Source organism: Tachysurus vachellii, chromosome 17 (assembly GCF_030014155.1).
Source record: "Tachysurus vachellii isolate PV-2020 chromosome 17, HZAU_Pvac_v1, whole genome shotgun sequence".
Lineage (NCBI taxonomy): Eukaryota > Metazoa > Chordata > Actinopteri > Siluriformes > Bagridae > Tachysurus > Tachysurus vachellii.
The window spans coordinates 13903819-13923741 of record NC_083476.1 but is presented as its reverse complement, the minus strand read 5'-3'; the positions used below and the strand labels follow the sequence as shown (position 1 = coordinate 13923741).

Sequence of the window (19923 nt, the reverse complement as noted above, 5' to 3'; positions counted from 1 at the left end):
CACTGGTGATCCACTGACAGATACGGCTAGGTACAGAGAGCTGAGTTAATTTGGTCTGGAGGAGTGTTGGAATGATGGTGTCTGAATTAAAGTCTATAAACAGGATCCTAACATAAGTCCCTGAGTTATCCATGTGTCGCAGGATGTAATGCAGGATGATTTCCTGTAATCTTGGGTTTCTTTGGGATGGGGATGATGGTTAAGTGTTTGAAGCAGACAGGGACTTCACACAGCTCCAGTGATCTGTTGAAGATCTGTGTGAAGATGGAGGCCTGCTGATCAGCACAGGATTTCAAACAGGTTGGTGTCTGGGCCTGGTGCCTTTCTTCTTTTGTTCTTTCTGAAGACCTGGTGCACATCATCGTCACTGAGCAGGAGAGCGGTAGAGGGGGGTTAAAGGAGGTGTTAAAGGTTGTGTAGAGATGATCAGAATGGGTGTGGGGCTTTCAAATCTACGATAAAACTCATTCAGATCTTTAGCAAGTTGTTGATTTACCACAGTGCTGGGGGATGGGGTCTTGTAGTCGGTGATGGCTTTCCAGACTGAAGCTGAGTCGATACAGGTGAACTGATCCTTCAACCTTTGAGCATAGCTCTTCTGAGCTGCTTTAATCTCCTTATTCAGAGTGTTCTTGGCCTGAATGTACAAGAACCTGTGTTCATTTCTGTAGTTATCTTTGGCCTGATGAATATGTCTGAGTTTTGCTGTAAACCATGGCTTATCATTGTTGAATGTTAGATGATTCCTGGTAGGGATGCATGTCCTCACAGAAACCGATGTATGAAGTTACAGTCTCAGTGAGCTCGTCCAGATCGTTGGCAGCAGCTTTATAAAATACTCCAATCAGTGAGGTCAAAACAGGCTTGTAAAACCAGCTCTGTTTTGTTAGTCCATCTCTTTACAGTCTTTACTACAGGTTTAACATGTAAGTTTTTGCCTGTAGGTTTGTATATGATGAACCAGGCAGTGATCAGAGAGACCCAACACTGCACATGGGGCTGAGCAATATTCATTCTTTATTGTGGTGTAACAAAGGTCCAGTATCTTACTGTCTCTGGTGTGACATGTAAAGTGCTGTCTGTATTTTAGGAGTTCACAAGTCCCCAAGAATTATTCTAACAGAGTCTAGGTTCTCTTGTTCTGTCCCTGTTATCTGATCGGCCAGTATTTGTAAATCCAGCCTCACGTGCGCTTGCGGCAGAATGTAAACACTCACAAGAATAAACGAGTGAAACTCCCACTGTGAGTAGAACGGCTTACAGTTAATGAAGAGCGCTTCTAGATCTGGACAGCACATCTTCTTTAACACTGTCATATCTGTACACCACCTTTCATTGATGTAGATGTATATAATGTTCAGGGGAACGTCCGAATAATCGAAAACCGGTAGCAGATTTTGTGGTGTGTTCTGCTGAATATTTACCAGTTCATCCCCAGTAAAACTGATAGTGTTAAATAAAAAAAAAAAAACAGAAAAAACAAAAAAACTAAAACAACTGGAGAGTGAAGCACCGTGGCTGCCATGTGCATTGCCATCTACTTTAACTCTAATTCAATGACTCTGTAACTTTCTGCATCGCAAAGTGAACTCACAGTAGTAGTAATAGAAATAGTGGATAAAGTCATGAGCACAGTAGCTAGGCAACTGGGAAACATTGACAACTAGCCCAAGCTACAGTATCTAATGACCAAGGCCAGTGATTTAGAAAGCTAACACTTAGTTTCTAATTCATTGTACAGATAATGTAAAGACACAATGAAAGTAAAATCAATATGAAAACATCAACATTTTCCTCAGATGACATGGCAAATTGGATGGTAATAAAGATTTTTAGAATCTGTATGTGCATTGTCTTTCTAGAAAGTTCTAGTCTTCCTTTTGTATGTTAATTGTATTAACATACAAAAGGAAGACTAGAACTTTCTAGAAAGACAATGCACATACAGTAAGACCACCAATAATGACGTTTTGTGAATACTGTAAGATGGGGGTTTCCAGACAGAATCTTCTAGAATCATCAGATTATCACTTTAAACATCTGGTGTTGGAAATACTACATAAAGAAGCCTTTAAATCAGAATCTTCCTGACAGTTCTTGTATGACTACCAATGAGAATGATGAATACCACAAGAGTAGGCTTTCTAATTTGAATTTCCAGTTAGAAAGACGGTGAACATACAGCTACCAGTTAAGACTTCTAATGTTGTAAGTAATACTAATATTGGCCTCTCAGATGGAATATTCTAGAAAGACTATGCACACCTGACTACCAGTTTATACTTTTGATGTGAATTTTTTAATTCTCCAGAGATAACTTTCTAGAAAGATATTGAACATAACATCAAATTTAGACCTCTTTTGTAAGTAGTATAGAAATTATCCTTTCTGATGGAATCTTCTAGACAGTGAACATCTGACTACCAATTTCGACCTTTGAGGTGAATACTACATGCATGGGCGAAATTGATCCTTCAAATGGAACAGTCTAGAAAGATGGTGAACATATGACAACCATTTATACTTCTGATCTTGTGAATACACGAATGGACCTTCCAAATGGAATCTCTAGAAAGACAGAGAACATATACTACTAATTTAGACGTTTGATGTGAAATCTACAAGAGTCTCCAGATGGAATATTCGGAAAGACAGTGACGGGAATATAGAAAGACGGTGAAAAAACCTCTACTAATTTAAACTTCTGATATTGTAAATAGTATAAAAATGAGCTTTTCAGGTGGAGTCTTCTAGAAAGACAATCAAAAATCCATTTAGCAGTTTAGACATCTGATGTTAGGAATACTACAAGATCAGGCCTTTCAAATGAAATCTTTTAGATACTTCCATAATGGACTGTTTAGAAGGAATCTACAAGAAAACTGGTGAACATACAGTATGATTACCAGTTTGGACTATTGGTAGTCTGAATGCTACAAGACTGTGAGATAATTTAGGCATCTAGCACTCTTGGATGATTGTGAGACCTCCTTATTTGTGACTGTGCTCCTGGGTTTCAGAGAGCAGAGCGACGAGTTCCGGGCCATGCAAATGCGCCAGCACCAGGATGAGGTCTGCACAGAGCGTGCAGCACAGATCCAAACACGCAGAGAAGAGCGTCGACTGCAGCAGGAGGAAGAAATGCTGTTTGCACAGCTGTGGGAAAAAGATCGTCAGGCCAAAGAGCAACGTGAGGACCTGAAGGTTCAGCGTCAGAAAGAGAACAACTTGCAGCAGTTGGCTTTTCTGCACATTCAGATGGAGGCTGCAGAGCAACAGAGGCTGCAGGCCAAACAACTCAAAGAAGAAGAGGCCCAGTTACTGGTACACTTGGAACACACCAACTTACCATTGATTATTTTCCAATAACAGCATGCTTCTAAGTGTTTTATTCCTTACATGTTACATATGAATAGAATAGGAATAATATGCAGTATATGTCTGAAGTCAACTGTATTTGCTGAGTATGTGCTTGATCTGTAGCGAGATCAGAGGGAGATGTTGCGTCTGGAAGAGGAGCGAGAACACAGACAGAAGTTCCAGAATCAGGAGAACTGGCGCAGGGAACTAGACACCTCACTGCGTCTGAAATTGAAACGTCTGGCACGGGAGGAGCAGGAAGATCTGGCGTTGGACATGAGCATCCTGGAGCAGCTGCTCACAGAGGTGAAGGACGAGAAAAAAGAAGAGGCTCTTAGGAAGGTAAGACATTATGGGTGTCTGTTCACTGCACATTCAAAAACAAGAAATGTAGCATATGGGAACCATCAGATGCTTTTCTTTTAGATTTAGTGATAACTTCTGTGTCATCACTTTAAATGGCATTAATGTCTGCTAATTGCATAAATGTAAATATAATGACTCTACAGTTAAGCCTACATTAATCAGGGCTAAGAGTGTATCCTCTTCCCATGTGCTAGGAAAAATGTAATTGTTTTACTTCCTTATGGCTTAAACAGATTTACTGTTGATTTACTACCGGTGCTGCTCCTCGAAATAGTCTTTTAAAAATGTTTGTGTACATAGTGTTATACATTGTGCGTGTGGTTACCAGAAGCAACTGTAACTGTATCTGTAATCCTCAGTACTGGATTAGTGAAAATAGTAGAGTTCCTACTCCTTAAACCATACAGAAACCCAGACCATAGCTTCAACCTAAATAAGAACTCTGGCAGGTCTCATGTACAGTGTTGAAATGTGAAGCTTTCGTTTCAGTTTAGCTGCGTCCATTTGTAACCTTTATAGCAGAACTACATAGGAATGATCTAAATCATGACATGTGTCAATGTTCCTGAATAATAGCTGGAGCTACGTGAGGAGCAGAGAAAGTATCGTCAGTACCTGGCAGAACAGCTGGAGGAGCAGAAACAGCACGAGGCTGAGACAGAGCAGGTGATAGAGGCTGAGCTGCAACAGACGTGGAATCGCAGGGCTGAAAAAAACCGTCTGGTGAAAGAAGCCAGAAACCGGCTTATGAAGGATGTGCTGGACACACAGCGCTTACAAATTCAAGAAAAGTGTAAGGAATACACTCTTTGCTCCACTTGTATTAAATACAATACAGTGGGTAGTGATGAGGGAATCGGTTCGACCACTATAACAAGGAATAGCACATGACCAAATGATTACCTTATATCCTCAGTGTAGGTCTGTTAAAGACTTTTGTAGATAGTAATCTTTGTAATTATGTATCTGTACTACAGACTGGCGATTTTTTGTTGTGCAACTACACCCACAGCAGAACAAACCCTAGGACTGTCCAAGGGGCAATGGTAGCTCAGATGAGATACTGGGCTACCAGTAGGAAGGTTCTGAGATCAAATCCCATTACCAACAAGTGTGTGTGCCAAATAGCATAAATAAAATTATTTTCATTACACGTTAATTATTTTTGAATAACTGAGGTCTGTATTAAACCCATTAAACTAATAAACGCATTAAACAAGCTAATTACTATAAAAACGTAATAATAATGTGATTTTAATAAGGGTAGATTGTGAATTCTGTCACTGTAAGTAAATAGTGTAAAAAAGTGCCATTGATTCCACTTTTAGATTCTCATTATTGGGATTGTATATTTTTTCTTTTCCTAAGTCTACTAAATGACATTTAATAAAAGTACTTTAATAACCTGTACAAAACCGTACAACTCTTATGCCACAAAATTAGAACTGAGTGGTTTTAACTTTAGTGTTTGTGAGCTGTGTAATCAGAGCATATGGCTCTGGGGAATTTGACTCTGTATGTAAAATTCTAATCAGCAAACAGATAAAGTGAGACATGAATGTCATATAAACAGAATCTGTAATAACTAATATGTGACAAACATTTCAAATGAACTACTTCTGGAAAAAAATTAAATTGACTCAAAATGACTGGTGATTTGACACCTTAAAGATTGCAGAACAGACTGCTTGCCTATTTTTAGCATTAATCATGCAGAAACTATTGCGCAGACTATCTAGCATATTTTTCACATATTTTTCATGCTCAAACTTCCTCGTCTTCTACCTTCGACTTTTCCCGTTAGGGGTCACCACAGCAAATCATCTGTTTCCACCAAACTCTATCCTCAGCATCCTCTACTCTCCCTATTTTTTTAATGCTCAAACATTTCCATAAAAAAAAAAAAAAAAAAAAAAAAAAGAACTAAAAAAAAAATGTAGGATGGCTGAAATTGAAATAAAGGCTTTTGTGGTAATACTATCATGTCTTCTCCCATGCGATCAGTAATTCATGTCACGATTTAGACATAATCATGTGTGTTACTTTCATTCTTTTTTTTCTATTATTCTTTCAGTGGATAGGAATGCTCAGAAACAGGCTGAACTGGCTACGGAGAGAGACGAGCTGAATAGAATCATCCAGGAACACAAGATGCTGGAGGAACAGAAAAAAACACGGTTGGGTTGCTGACATTTTTCTTTCATTTGGGTTGATGACATTCTTTTCTCTCTGATTTTCTCTGTTCCACTTGTTTCAGGAAGAGTTCAGTGAAAAGTTTAAATGTACACAGTGGGCCTCGGCGATATGCAGTACTTTTAGTACAGTTGTGTGCAACTGTTTTTGTTGGTCACGCAAAATTAAAAATTGGCATCAGATTTTTCTAAGTTTGTGTAGCACTGATTGCACAATACTCACAAATTCTCTTTATACACGTCTGTAAATCACAAGTAATTTGCATTTAGTGCCAGAATGCTTTAAACCTTGCAGTAACACTATTTAGCGAATGCGACTGCTCATTTGTAACAGCATAATATCTATGAAAAGTTGTAGTAAATCAGCAATTAACCTTTTTTTTACCAGTACACTTCCGCCACATTCCACCGGCAGAATGGAAATCGGCTAATCTGACATTTTCAATCTGTATAAAAACATCTTTTTTATTGCCAAAAGTCTGATATAAAATGAGTTAGGATATTGTTGGCTTTTAGTGTAAGATGTTTTTACCTCTGTTGGGAAAACCTTACACAGAGGTTTAGTAGTAGAATACACCTTCAAATGTTAGATACTTATGAACAAGCACTTAGGGGATCGGGGAGAATGATTTCATTCAAATGATTCAAAATATAGAATATAGAATAGAATCATTTGTGTGAAATAAACAAACATTCTTGGTTTTACTGGAATTTACATAATGGTGCTTGTAGACTAGGTAAAAACAGAAAAACTACAAATTCTAAAAGCCCTTTACTTTACTTTACTTGAGTGTTTACTTTCATATGAGACATTAAACACCACTGATATGTGACATGTAAAATTCCAATTACTGGGCTCTGGTAAAAAGAGTTAAATGATTGAAAGCCAAGCAGTTGTGGTTTACATTTATCCTATATGTAAATTTCACAGGAGATCAGGTAGGATGAATACATTTTTCTAAAATATCCAGAATTTCATGAAGATCATATTTCATTCATAAATGCTCCTGTGTTTTAAATCAAAAATTGTTTGTATGCGGTTGACTTAATATATAGTTTGATCAACCAGAACATGTTTTATGTCTAATGTTAGCTGTTTAGATTTAACTAAACCGATGAGGTTCATGTAGCTAACAACTAATACAAGTCAATTTCAGCCAGAATCTTTTCTGAAATTACAGGTCCAGGTTTTCATATGCTTGCTTTAAATATCATTGTTATGCTACATTATATGGCCAAAAAGTATGTGAAAACCTGATTATATACCTTTCCCCAAATTGTTGCCACAAAGTCGGAAGCACACAATTGTCTAGGATGTATGTATGCTGACATCCTAAATTTGTTCCAGTAGGATAATGCCTCTGTGCACAAAACAAGCTCCATGAATACATGGTTTGCCAAGTTTATTGTTGGAGAAATCAGGCTTCTTCAACAGACATCACTAATGCTCTTGTGGCTAAATGAGCACAAATCCTCACAGTCACACTGTGGGTTTTTTTGTGTTCATTTCATGTTCTTGTGTTTCCATGTTTTCCTAGTTCTTTTTTTTAGCTCATGTTCTTAGTGTTTACATTTATTTGAGTTTCATCAATTGAAGCACATCTGTATTAGCTTTATAACAGAATTCTGACTCAAACACCAATAGAGATATTTACACAATAGATTTTGGATGACATAAACTTGTATTATGTTTCTTTTCCATTTTCAAAAACTGTATATGTTTTAATATTATATTGTTTTGTGCTACAGTCTCAAGGAAGTATGTCAGGAATATAAAGCTGGTCTGTCAGCACAGATTTTGGACAATCAGCGCCTGTGTGAGGTCAAGAAGGCTGAGAATGACCGGGAGGACGAAAGGTATCGTATGGAGCAGGAGAACTATAATAAGAAGGTGAAGGATTTGCTGTCCAGGCCAACATCACACACCACAGTAGTTCACCCTTTTAGAAGAAGAAGGGATCATCCAACGAGTAACTAAACCTGCTCATATCAATATGCTGCGATTTGCACACAAAGTAAAACTTCTTAGTGAGCTCCTGCACCTAATAGGTGTTATAGATACAGTATCTATCTCACAGAAGTGAGTAAACCCCTCACATTATTGTCAATATTTTATTAGATCTTTTCATGTGACAACGCTAAAGAAATGACACTTTGCTATAATATAAAGTAGTAAGTTTACAGCTTGTATGACTGTAAATTTGCTAAGAGAAAATGTCCAAATTGGGCCCAAAGTGTCAATATTTTGTGGCCACATTTATTTTCCAGCACTGCCTTAACCCTCTTGGGTATGGAGTTCACCAGAGCATCACAGGTTGCCACTGGAGTTCTACTCCTCCATAATGACATCACAGAGCTGGTGGATGTTAGAGACCTTGGGCTCCTCCACCTTCCATTTGAGGATGACCCACAGATAATCAGTAGTGTTTAGATCTGGAGACATGCTTTGCCAGTCCATCACCTTTACCCTCAGCTTCTTTAGCAAGGCAGTGGTTGTCTTCATGGTTTCCTCAATGAACTGTAGCTCCCCAGTGCCAGCAGAACTCATGCAACACAGACCATGACACTCCCCCCACCATGCTTGACTGTAGGCAACACACACTTGTCTTTGTATTCCTCACCTGGTTGCCACCACACAGGCACACCATCTGAACCAAATAAGTTTATCTTGGTCTTATCAGATCACAGGACATGGTTCCAGTAATCAATGTTCTTAGTCTGCTTGTCTTCAGCAAACTGCTTGCGGGCTTTCTTGTGCATCATCATTAGACGAGGCTTCCTTAATGCTGCACTCAACGTCTTCGGTAGACCATGGCTAGGCCTGTTCTGAGTGGAACCTGTCCAGTTAAACCACTGTATGGTCTTGGCCGCTGTGCTGCAGCTCAGTTTCAGGGTCTTGGCGATCTTCTTATAGCCTACACCATCTTTCTGTAGAGCAACAAATCTTTTTTTCAGATCCTCAGAGAGTTCTTTGCCATGTGGTGCCATGTTGAACTTCCAGTAACCAGTATGAGAGATTGAGAGCGATAACACCAGCAAACGTGACAGCAAATTTACACTGTTATTCAAGCTGTACACTCACTACTTTACATTGTAGCACAGTGTCATTTCTTCAGTGTTGTCACATGAAAAGATAGAATTAAATATTTACAAAAAAATGTAAGGGGTGTGCTCACTTCTGTGAGATACTGTATATAAGCTGATATAACGCATCTTTAAATTCTGATGATGTGGTAAACGAATAAATAAAAAAAAAAAATTTCCTCTGTGGTACTATTTTGGTCCTGATTCTTCTGAAGAACTTCTAAATTGCACCGTAATTTGTTTGTGCAGCTATATTTTCAATACGTGTCTGACTTGACTGACTAGTTTTTAACAAGGTTAATTATTTAAGGGTTAAGATAAGGGTTATGTTAAGGACATGAATAATCTTGAATCATTTCTTAATGCAAATAAAAGTCATCCGTTTTCCCATTACATTATACCTAATTTAATATTTAGACACTTTTTATGATGTCATGTATTCTGTAGAAACTTTTATGTTTTCTCCTGTCAATCTCAGTAATGTGTAACTGGTCATGCCCCCAGATTCTTAAAATAGGGCTAAGAGAATGTCTAGATGTTGTTAAACCCCAGCATTATATTTGCATGTCTGATTTTACACCTACATTTAAAAAAAATGTAAAAAGCAAAATAAATAAAATCTTCTTTGGCTTGATTTCTTCTTCACTGGAAATTATACAAGCATTAAAGACAAACCACAGGATTGCAGTATGACTGGACAGTAAGCTTTTATCCAATGAAATGCTTGCTCAAATGATTACTGTGCGTGTAACACCTTTTTATGTGTTTGGGTTCGGTTAGACTATTCCTGGATAAAGCATATTCAACACCCCATACCTACTAAAGGAGTGGTTTGGGAGTGGACGAGTTTTGTCTTATGTCATTACTGTCTTCTGTCTTTTCGTCACCTGTGCAGGCTTTAACTTGTTCCTGTGTGTTATTGTTACTTCACTTCCAGCTTAAAGTTCGCAACAATTTGTATTAGTCTTTTAAATATGTGAAAAAGGAAAGAGTTTAAATAGGTTTCAGGACATTTGTGGATACTTTTACAAACTTTATTTAAAAAAAGACAAGATGACGACTGTCCAGGATCTCTACGTCAAGGTAAATCTACATGCTGTTCTCTGTTCTATTACTGAAGGCTTGCTGTGTTGTAATGTGTGGCAGCCTGGGAAATTATTCACATAATCAGGTTTTGACATACTTCTGAAATTTTAGGCCTTTTAAGTTCTAGTTCTGGAAAAGTGAGTTTGGTTATTAAAAATGTTTTTTGTGGATCAGCATTAAATTCATTATTTAAAAAATTAAGTAGAAGTATGGTAAGTATGAAGTATTAAGTATTAAGTATTGCACAACAGTCAGTGACAGGGTATAGCTGCCATTAGACAGAGAAGCAACCAACACGCTAGAGAGATCCATAGCTCAGACTGGAGAAACAGTTCTCGGGACAGTGTGGAAATGTGGAAAAGTTTAAAAAGGGACGAGTAATAGTGCAAGGCACTGTATGCTAAGGGGAATGTAAATCATTCATCGAAACACTTGATGAGTTCAATTATTTCTCCTAGTGAACATCAGAGGCAATGTACTGGTACAGTATATGTAAAGTAATTCGGTTGTTTTTGTTTCCTCCAAGGACAGAACATAGACTGAATGCACTGTATGCTTAGGGGAATGTAAATCATTCATCGAAACACTTGATGAGTTCAATTATTTCTCCTAGTGAACATCAGAGGCAATGTACTGGTATATGTATAGTAATTCGGCTGTTTTTGTTTTGAAAACTGATTCTGAAACTGTTGAAAACTGTTTCCTCCAAGGACAGAACATGGACTGAATAAGTATAAAATAGTGACCCGAATTTTGATCAACGCAATAAATATACAATTTTTATTTAATAAATATGGATAAACTGATTTGGAGCCAAAATAGATTTGGTTTTATGGTATTAAGTCTTTACAAATGGTATATTAAAATACATAACCATGCTGATAATAATAATAATAATAATAATAATAATAATAATAATAATAATAATAATAATAATAATAATAATAATAATAATAATAATAATAATAATAATAATAATAATAATAATAATAATAATAATAATAATAATAATAATAATAATAATAATAATGGGTGCTCCGGTTTCCTCCCCTGGTCCAAAGACATGCATGGTAGGTTGATTGGCATCTCTAGAAAATTGTCCCTAGTGTGTGATTGCGTGAGTGAATGAGTGTGTGTGTGCCCTGTGATGGGTTGGCACTCCGTCCAGGGTGTATCCTGCCTTGATGCCCGATGACGCCTGAGATAGGCACAGGCTCCCCGTGGCCCGAGGTAGTTCGGATAAGCGGTAGAAGATGAATGAATGAATAATAATAATAATTCTAGGACTTATTATCTAATACTTTTCCACAACGTAGTGAGGCATGGGAACAGTATATGCTGTGGCCACGACTTATTAAAGAGAGGGAACGAGATATTTAAGAGCATCCACTTGCACGTTCTAGTTCTAACAGGAGTGCATGAGGTTTTGTGGTACTTGGAAAAACTGCAGCTGCTGTCTGTCAAGAGAACCCTAGAAAGATTTACACACTTTTTTATTTTATTTGTCTTAATAATGATTGTTCACTTGAAAATAACCGATTTATGTAAATATTGCCTTGCAATTACTATGACGTTACAATATTTGATTGGTTGGGAATGGGGCACTGCGGCGCGCTGATTGGTCAGCAGGAGGCGCAATAGATTCGGCCAGGTGGAGTTTATGGATACAGCAAAGGAACACACTCCTACATTTCTCCTGTTTTCTTTTTAAACCGGATTCTTTTGGTTTTTCTCGTGGTTTGGAGATTTAAAATGTCGAGTTTGTATTTCAACGCAGTGTAGATAAATAAGTTCAAGAGGAAAAGAAACCACAAAGTGTAATAAATGGGAAGCGGCACCTGCTGTGAAGAGTCGAGTTTCAGCGGGGACTCTAACGTTAGTGCCGAACTGAATATCTGACTCTGGATCAGTTTATCTCTTATCTGCGGGTTCAAAAGTACCAATTCTGGACTTTAAAGACAACAGGAACGTGTGTGAACGTGTGTGACAGGGAATATTGACTAGACATGTCGGATATGGATTATACACCTTAATGGAAACATTTCCTTTTTCAACGCGGCAGGATAAATAAATAAACTCCACAGTGTTGATGTTGTAACAAAACAGAAACATGTCCGTGAACGAGCTCTACACCAGGGTGAGTGTCGTCAGGTTTTATTCCAGTTTTAATTCTTAGAAATGTTTGTTTTTGGAAAGTTTCCACCACTTCATCATTACAGCCGTATAGAAATTCCGACTCTACTTTAACTGGCTATTTTCACTCCAATCTATCCTTTTATTATCCTCTAGTATTTTACATTTTATATTTATTAGGTCGGTATGTACGGGCAGTGGAGTTTATTAACGTGTTTTACACCAACATTTTATAAAATGGCTCTAGCAAACACTTCCGTAAAATCCCGTTTGTCTTTAACTTCCGTTTCCAGCAGGGACGCTATGGACAGGTGCACAGGTATTGATGTTGGTCTCTACCCAGTTTCGGTGTTACATGCACGAATGCATGCACGCGCGCGCGCGCTCCCGCACATATCCTGAGTCATGGTGCAATAAAGACCAATAGTTAAACATAAGTACAAAAGTGATGGTCAAAAGTATCCTCTCTGTTGCTACTGAGTAATCACAGAGAGTGCTTTCATGAGGAAATAATCAAGAAGGTGGTGTGTCACAAAGCACTTACTGTTTCCACAACAAAGTTGATTATTTCCCTAGAACAGCATGCATTGCATTTTATTGATCACTGAACATCGTTTTTTTTTTTTCATTATCCATTTGTTGTTACAGTTAATATTGTGGAATGTAAGCAAGATGTATTTTCTGTTGTTTGTTACAGAAGGCTAACACACGAGACTCCTTCCATTAATGTTACGCAAAGGTCTACTTTACCTATTATGTAGATTGAGTCCCTGTGTGTCATCTGTTACTCAAGAAAAGATTTAGCATCAGTATTAACAAGTGGAAGACCTGCTGGGATAAAAATAGAACACCTTTACTCCAATCAGATTGAAAAGTTCCACTGTGTGAGTAAACATCAGGTCTGTTCATGTCTGAAGATTTCTTTATATAATGTAGACTTTAAAGAATTAAAGGACATATTATAATAAAATTATGGGATTGATTAGACATGTCCATGTCATTCCCAAGCCATTGTCTTTTTTAAGACAGAGAATAACGCCAGCTAATGACGTCAGCTGATTGGAGGAAAAAAAAGCAGGTAAACAAGTCATGTAGGTCCAGGAGTGGGTGGAGCTTAGCACAGGTGTGTCATGCAGGTGCTTGAGATGACCATATAAAGTCATTGTAGCCTATAAGGTGTTTCTGTGATCTACCCCTTATTTCATATAATTATTATTATATATCTAGCCTCGGGCAACCCTGTGCTACAGTTTCCTGAATATCAGCACAAAATAATGGCACCCATTTAAAAATATTCCCAGTCAAGCTAAATGATTTGATTAAAAACATTTTTATTAACAGTCTTCTTGGAGTACAAGGTCCACCACACTAATTTATGTTTGCTTACAAAATTATTATATACTGTACAATGTAGATCACTGAAATACATCAGATATTTCAGAAAATGGACTAATGGACTTGTTTGTTCATTCATTCATTCATTCATTTCAAGCTATAAACAGTTCTTCACAAGCTTAACAAGCTTTTTTCTCTTGAAGCTAATAAGACAACTGCAGCTTATAATGTTATTGAGGAACAGAAGTATTAACTGTATAGTTAAGTTTCATGTGCGTGTGTGTGTGTGAGTGTGATTGTGCCCTGTGATGGGTTGGCGTCCTGTCCCCTGCCTTGGGCCCCGAGTCCCCTAGGATTAGGCTCCAGTCTCCCCGTGACCCTGTCTAGAATATACTGTACAGAACGTGAATGAATAGATGGATGGAAAACCGCCATGTCATATAGAGATGATGATCTTGTTGTATGAATGATTTTTGTGCAATCACAGCAGAAATAGATGTTTTTTAAAACAAACTGCTGAATGAAACATGTTCTCCGTAAGATCAGCACGAACACGCTGATGTTCCTAGCTTCACTGCTGATTTGTTGTAATTTGACCACCTATTTGTTGTTGTTTTTTTCTTTACCCCTCTATTTTTCTCTATATTATAGTCTTGGTCATTGGCCACCATTGGCAGCAATGCAGGACATAACACTCTCAGATGAAAGGTCTCTCTGCCTTCATCCTCATACATGAGCTCACATAAATACATAATTGACTAGTGTCATTGATTGACTGATTGACAGGGAGTTTAGAGAGAGTGTTGACTGTAGCTTGTACCCAGAGAGCACGGCCTTTTGAATTCTTGATGATACCACAGCAACAATACAGACACACAATGGATACATAACAGCAATAAGATAGGATTCATTTACTGAACACTTTTTTAACACAGCTTAGCCCCTTTGATTGCATCTCCTTTTTAGTCAAATGATAACAGGGTTAAGTAGCTCCACCTCTGCTGCTTGTTCTGTTCATCCACTACTTAATACTGACTAAAGAGATCCCTCATAAGCTGGGCTAAAGAGACAAACCCAGAGTCTCACTCTGACCTGTTGTGACATGCTTTAGCGTTAAGGTGGGTTTATGACCCCTTTTGTTCACTGTGATGGAAACTTAAAGGAATTATCTGATCAGAAATAAAGCTGAACCCATTTTCTAATCATACCTTAATAATGTAGTCGATTATCACTGTTTCTACTGCAGCTATGATGCTGCTATATCTAACAAGTAATAAAAACTCGTAGCTACCAGTTTCAAGTCAAGTCAAGAAGATTTTGTTATTTCAACCATATATAGCTGTTGCAGTACATAGTGAAATGAGACAACGTTTATCCAGGATCATGGTGCTACATAAAACAAACACAGGGCTAAGTACTTAGTAAGTAGTCCTAGCCACATACAGTAATGTGCATCTGTGCAACCTGGTGCAAACAGTGCAGGACAAGACAAACAAGACAGTGCAGAACAAAAGACAGTGCAGATGAAAAGTTACACGACAATACAAAAAAAAAAAGGCATTGTAACAAATGCGCACTGACATTATAATGTAGAATATCTTTATAAAAGCACTTCATGACTTAAGAGAAATAGCTGAACGAACTGAACTCCATCCTATTTTGTGGAAGCACAGAGCAAATGCCACTTTGTTAGTGGGCAAAAAAATAAATAAAGCAAAGTAACTGAACTTCCACTTGAGCAGATAAAAAAGACCCTGATGCACAGCCCTGGGCAGATAAACAAGTCGTGTAGGTCTGAGGGGAGTGGAGATCAGAGCAGAGCAAGTTGTGCGTGCGTGTGTGTGCGCATGTGTGCACGTGTGTCTGTGTGTGTCTGTGTGTGTATGTGTGTGTGTTTCCCTCCCCCACTGCGGCTGCCTCAGGTACTGCCACCAGACACTAAGCTAGAAATGCTGCACTTTTAATCAGCGCTGCATTAAATGCTGCCTCACACTCGAGAAAGTGCTTCATCAGTGATCTGACACTTCGATTCGAAATAAGAGCGAGTGCTCTTTAACTCCGTGATGTATTCAGAGTGCTGCAAGAGTGTTGCAATTCTTCAACAGAAAACTACAACAGAGACAAAAACGCAAACCAAAACATGGAAATGTTTCCAATGATGTGTGTTTGTGGGAATAATAGGAGGTGTGGGCATTCCTTGTGTACAGAGTGTACGTTAGTGATATTCTGCTGTGTCATTGTAGCACTCTGGGTAATGGAAATGAGCTTAAGGTACCTGGAGCTGAGCTGTGGCATCAGCTCTGCTAACTGTTTATAGGGGTGCAGTATGTAAGGAATAAGGGCATGACAGGGTAGGAAAATATTCTATGACATAATCTCCTTTTGTTCCACAGCAGTTTTTTCTAGTTTAAAAGAATGATTATTATTAATTGTGGAATATCCATGATCGAGCGTAGTTCTTGTTATCACAGCTTTAAACAGGCATTAGCTGCGTCCCAAATGATCTGCTATATACTACGCACTTACACAATCCACTATGTACTCTTATGTATGAATTTTAGGAGTGTAGTATCTTCACAACGTGGGCTACTTTAAAAGACATTTGTAAGATGTTTGGTCCACTCGAGTGCCTAGTAGCCGTGCCACCGCTTCCATGACGTCCAAAGACGAGATCGTTGTGTGCATGAAGCATCTAACGTTCCACTCTCCTGGAAGCGTTCTTAATCTTGTCAGAACTGTTACTCACACTGTGTATACTAAACAATGGTAAAAATTAGTGCATACGTATAAGTATGCGATTTGGAATGCACTTATTCTCTCACCAGAAAATTGTCAGGTTAAGAAGACAAAAACGCAGCTTGTCATGTTACCAAAACGTCTTGTGGCACATAAATCCAGACATGTGGTTTTTCTCACTGCCAGAACTGCAGTTATAGAAAACACCTCACCTTCTGACCAATCAGATTTGAGAAATCAATGTCACAATGTAGAAAGCCGCAAGTTTGTGTCATGTTTTGATAATGAGCTTCAGTAGCTGGTTATTCTCGGACATTGGAGGGAGCGACGATTGAAGATAGAGGACAAGCTGCACTACCACTAGGACACACCCTGTCTCTTTGAACATGATGTTCTTGTGGTTCACACAGTGGAGGGTTTGGCTGGAGGAACATTTAGTGTCCATCCCATTCCCTGCCTGTAGCATGGCTTTTCACATTGTATCGATACTCTCCTTCTTCTCATCTATAATGAATCCAGGTTTTGTTAGAAATGACAACATGACTATAATATGCTACAAAGGCCACTGGTTTCACGCCTTGCTGATTTAGTCTCAAATCATTTTTTCTAACTTATTATTACGATGCAAGAAGGATCGAGGATATACGTTGAACTAGGAGCGCGTGAGATTCTCAGCTCGTATCGATGCTCAGTGACAGCAAAGGGACAATAAAAACCCAACAAAAGACCAGACGAACAAGTTTGTGCTGCTTGTTCAGCTGCTTTTCTTCCACCAGAGCAACTTTTTATCACTGACCTTTATTTAGTATATATGTTGCATAGTTTTGTTGAGAATTCACAATTGCTTTTTGTTGTTACAAAGACAAAAAAGTTATTTAAAGCTACAGTGCGTATTGCTGGAGAATGATGTCATCAGATTTAGGTCTAATCCGGGTGAAGATTAGAGACCGTTAGAGACGTTCATCAAGCCGGAGCTTGAATACTCTCCGCTCCTATTTATGCTAATTGCATGTTTACAAAATGATTTTTCATGACACATTATGCCAGAGGTCACCCAGGGTCTTTGTGTGTTTGTGTCGGCTTTAAATAGGAGCAGAAGGACGTGAGAACTGAAAAGAGACGCTGATATTCCAGTCTGTTTAAAGCTCAGTTAAGAGTTCAGCTGTGGGGCTGCTTGGAAATTTTGATGCCATTGTTCAGTTAATCGGTTGTGAGACATCCATTTATTCAGTGTATTAAACACTACACGAATGTAGGACACGGCCGCGGCTCACGTTGTAGCTTTTGACGCTGGCTTTCAATTCTGCCAGAATGGAGATCGACTTAACATATATTTTCAATCAGTAAAAACAAATAAATTGATTTATATATCTGATCATCTGAGAAAGCAGAAATTTTTTTTTCATTATGTAGTTTACAGATAAACATCTTTGTGTGAAAAAATGTTTGTCTGGAACTTTTATAGGAGTATATTTCCCCTAGGAGGCTACGTAAAACAGAAATACTTATGAAATACTATAAAGCCCTGAGTGGTTACTTTAAAGTGTCATTAAGCACCACTGTGGAGTGCGACATGACCAAGACATGCAATGCTGAACATGGACACGATAAAACCGACCTTGTTTTGTTTGTTTTTTAGCCTGTAGTGTGACTGTGCTGCTAGTTAAGTGAGTTGTCAATAAATGCTACAGAAGCTTTCATCCAGCCTGGTATAGTTTCAGAGAATATACTTTACAAATCAAATGAGCTGAGGCTCTCACTGAGGACAGTTTGCATGTGACATGGTCTAATATACACACAGCTTAATATTCAGCAGGTGTTGCCTGGTTCTTTTTTACCCTTGGGGTACTTTCTTTGTTTACTTTACTGCACGTGCTGATGAATTTTCAAGACCATATTACATGACCCAGTAATCACAGAGATCTTGGGAGAACAATTTAACAAACAAGTAATTATTAAAAATAAATAACTAAATAAATACTGAAACATACTGGAAACTCATCAAACACTAAGTAATATAACACCAGTAATATTTAAATAGTTCCTCGTAAGTGGCAACAAGGTTCACGGAGCACAATAGATTACTTTATCTGCCCTGGTTTCCTCCTCCTGTTCTACATTTCCTAAAAAGTGAATGCTCATTTTATTATCATCACCCAAACAATACAGCAAGAGAGACTGCACTCAGGAAAAAGAATCTAGCCAAACTATCCATGACATAACTAGTTTAGACATAATAGATGAAACTACATAAAAATAATAACAGGGACTTGTGATGTGAAAATGGAAGGACAAAATGTGAATAGTGAATAGTAATTTTCTTGAAATCTTGAAGCTTGAAATACAGAATTCGTATTGCGTTTCAAAAAAGTGGCTCGTTTATACGTATAGAAATGTCTAGGTATGGAAATGATCATTAGGGAAATGATGCAAGAATTATACACACAACATTCAGAACTGCTTAAAAATGACAAATATATGAGCATTTTTACTAGTTTATGTAAAAAGGGGGCAAGCGGGGAAAGGGGGCAAGCGAGTGCTTAATGTTAGCAGCTGTAGTTGTATACAGTGGCTGTTGTATACGTTACGAGTACATGAGTTACCTGCTGTCGTGATAATATAATAAAAACAGTTTCCTCATACACACCTACATGCTCACCTGCTCAGCTCTGATTCCTGACTGCTGTGGTTTGAGAATCACCATCATGCCATTTACATAACCACGAGTGAGTCATTTCACCTGAGGGGAGAGGAAATGATGTCACCGGTGTTGCTTGAGCACAAGGTGATTATACATGCTTGTGTATGGAGGGTGTTATAGGGCTCAGTAAAAGGAGGTGTATTTTTGCACACGTTCATTAATTATCACAAATAACAAAATGGTCACATCATGTATGCAAATAGATTCGAATCATTTTGATTGTTTCACTATTATTCATTAATAATAACATTTAGATATTTTTCATTCTTTTACTATTAATATTACATGGGTATTTTTATGATTATGAATATGCATAACTAGCATTATTAAAAATAATTAATCAATGTAAAAAATAAAAATCACCAATGGAGTATTAATAGATAAATATGATTATGCAAATGTCCTTTGTATAACCGTACACTATATAGTCAAGAGGCATCTCCTCTTTAGTATCGCAGAGTCTACAGTAACTGGAGCTGGTAGATCTCTAGATGCCTCAGGATTCTCACAGAGTCAACTTCATCTCAGTGGAGGTCCAAAATCTTCATCGTACGGAAGACAATCGGAGCTGGTACTAAGTTTTGAGCAACTTATTATGAGTAATAAGGAGTAATAGAAGTCCAACACCATTTTTATTTCTCTCCCACACGTCCTTCAGTTGCTCATTAGGAGTCCAGAGGGCAATTTCTATAAAGCTTAAAGAGCATTGGGTCCTAAGATTTGTCCAAATTTGATGAGATAAGGTGTCTGGCAGTTAAATCTTATTTTTCACTCTTTGAGCCCTCCTCCATAACTACCCATGTATAGAAAGCTCCACTCCTTGATCTTACGTTGGTTTAGCAAGAGTTAGCATGCTGACTAGTTAATATTATAGAGGACTGTCATGAGCAAATATCAAGTCCTTTTGCGAGTCAGCAACCTCAAACAAAA

At 38.0% G+C, this 19923-nt stretch overlaps 2 protein-coding genes across 3 annotated transcripts in view; both read left to right on the top strand.

Annotated features, from left to right (window-relative positions):
* Nucleotides 1-8038, top strand: part of cfap53 (cilia and flagella associated protein 53) — a 12957-nt gene extending 4919 nt beyond the window's left edge. The window contains exons 4-8 of the mRNA XM_060891002.1: nucleotides 3021-3324; nucleotides 3484-3702; nucleotides 4303-4519; nucleotides 5801-5903; nucleotides 7668-8038. Coding sequence (XP_060746985.1) covers nucleotides 3021-3324; nucleotides 3484-3702; nucleotides 4303-4519; nucleotides 5801-5903; nucleotides 7668-7896 — 1072 coding nt within the window. The 3' untranslated portion in view covers nucleotides 7897-8038. The remainder of the gene's footprint in view (nucleotides 1-3020; nucleotides 3325-3483; nucleotides 3703-4302; nucleotides 4520-5800; nucleotides 5904-7667) is intronic.
* A 1899-nt stretch (nucleotides 8039-9937) lies between these two features.
* myo5b (myosin VB) overlaps nucleotides 9938-19923 on the top strand; it is a 53779-nt gene continuing 43793 nt past the window's right edge. The window contains exon 1 of one of the 2 annotated variants that reach the window (XM_060891635.1): nucleotides 9938-10085. In XM_060891635.1, the coding sequence (XP_060747618.1) occupies nucleotides 10056-10085 (30 nt within the window). In that variant the 5' untranslated portion in view covers nucleotides 9938-10055. Of the gene's footprint in view, nucleotides 10086-11743; nucleotides 12226-19923 lie in introns of those variants that run through there. The other variant, XM_060891636.1, reaches the window with a different exon arrangement.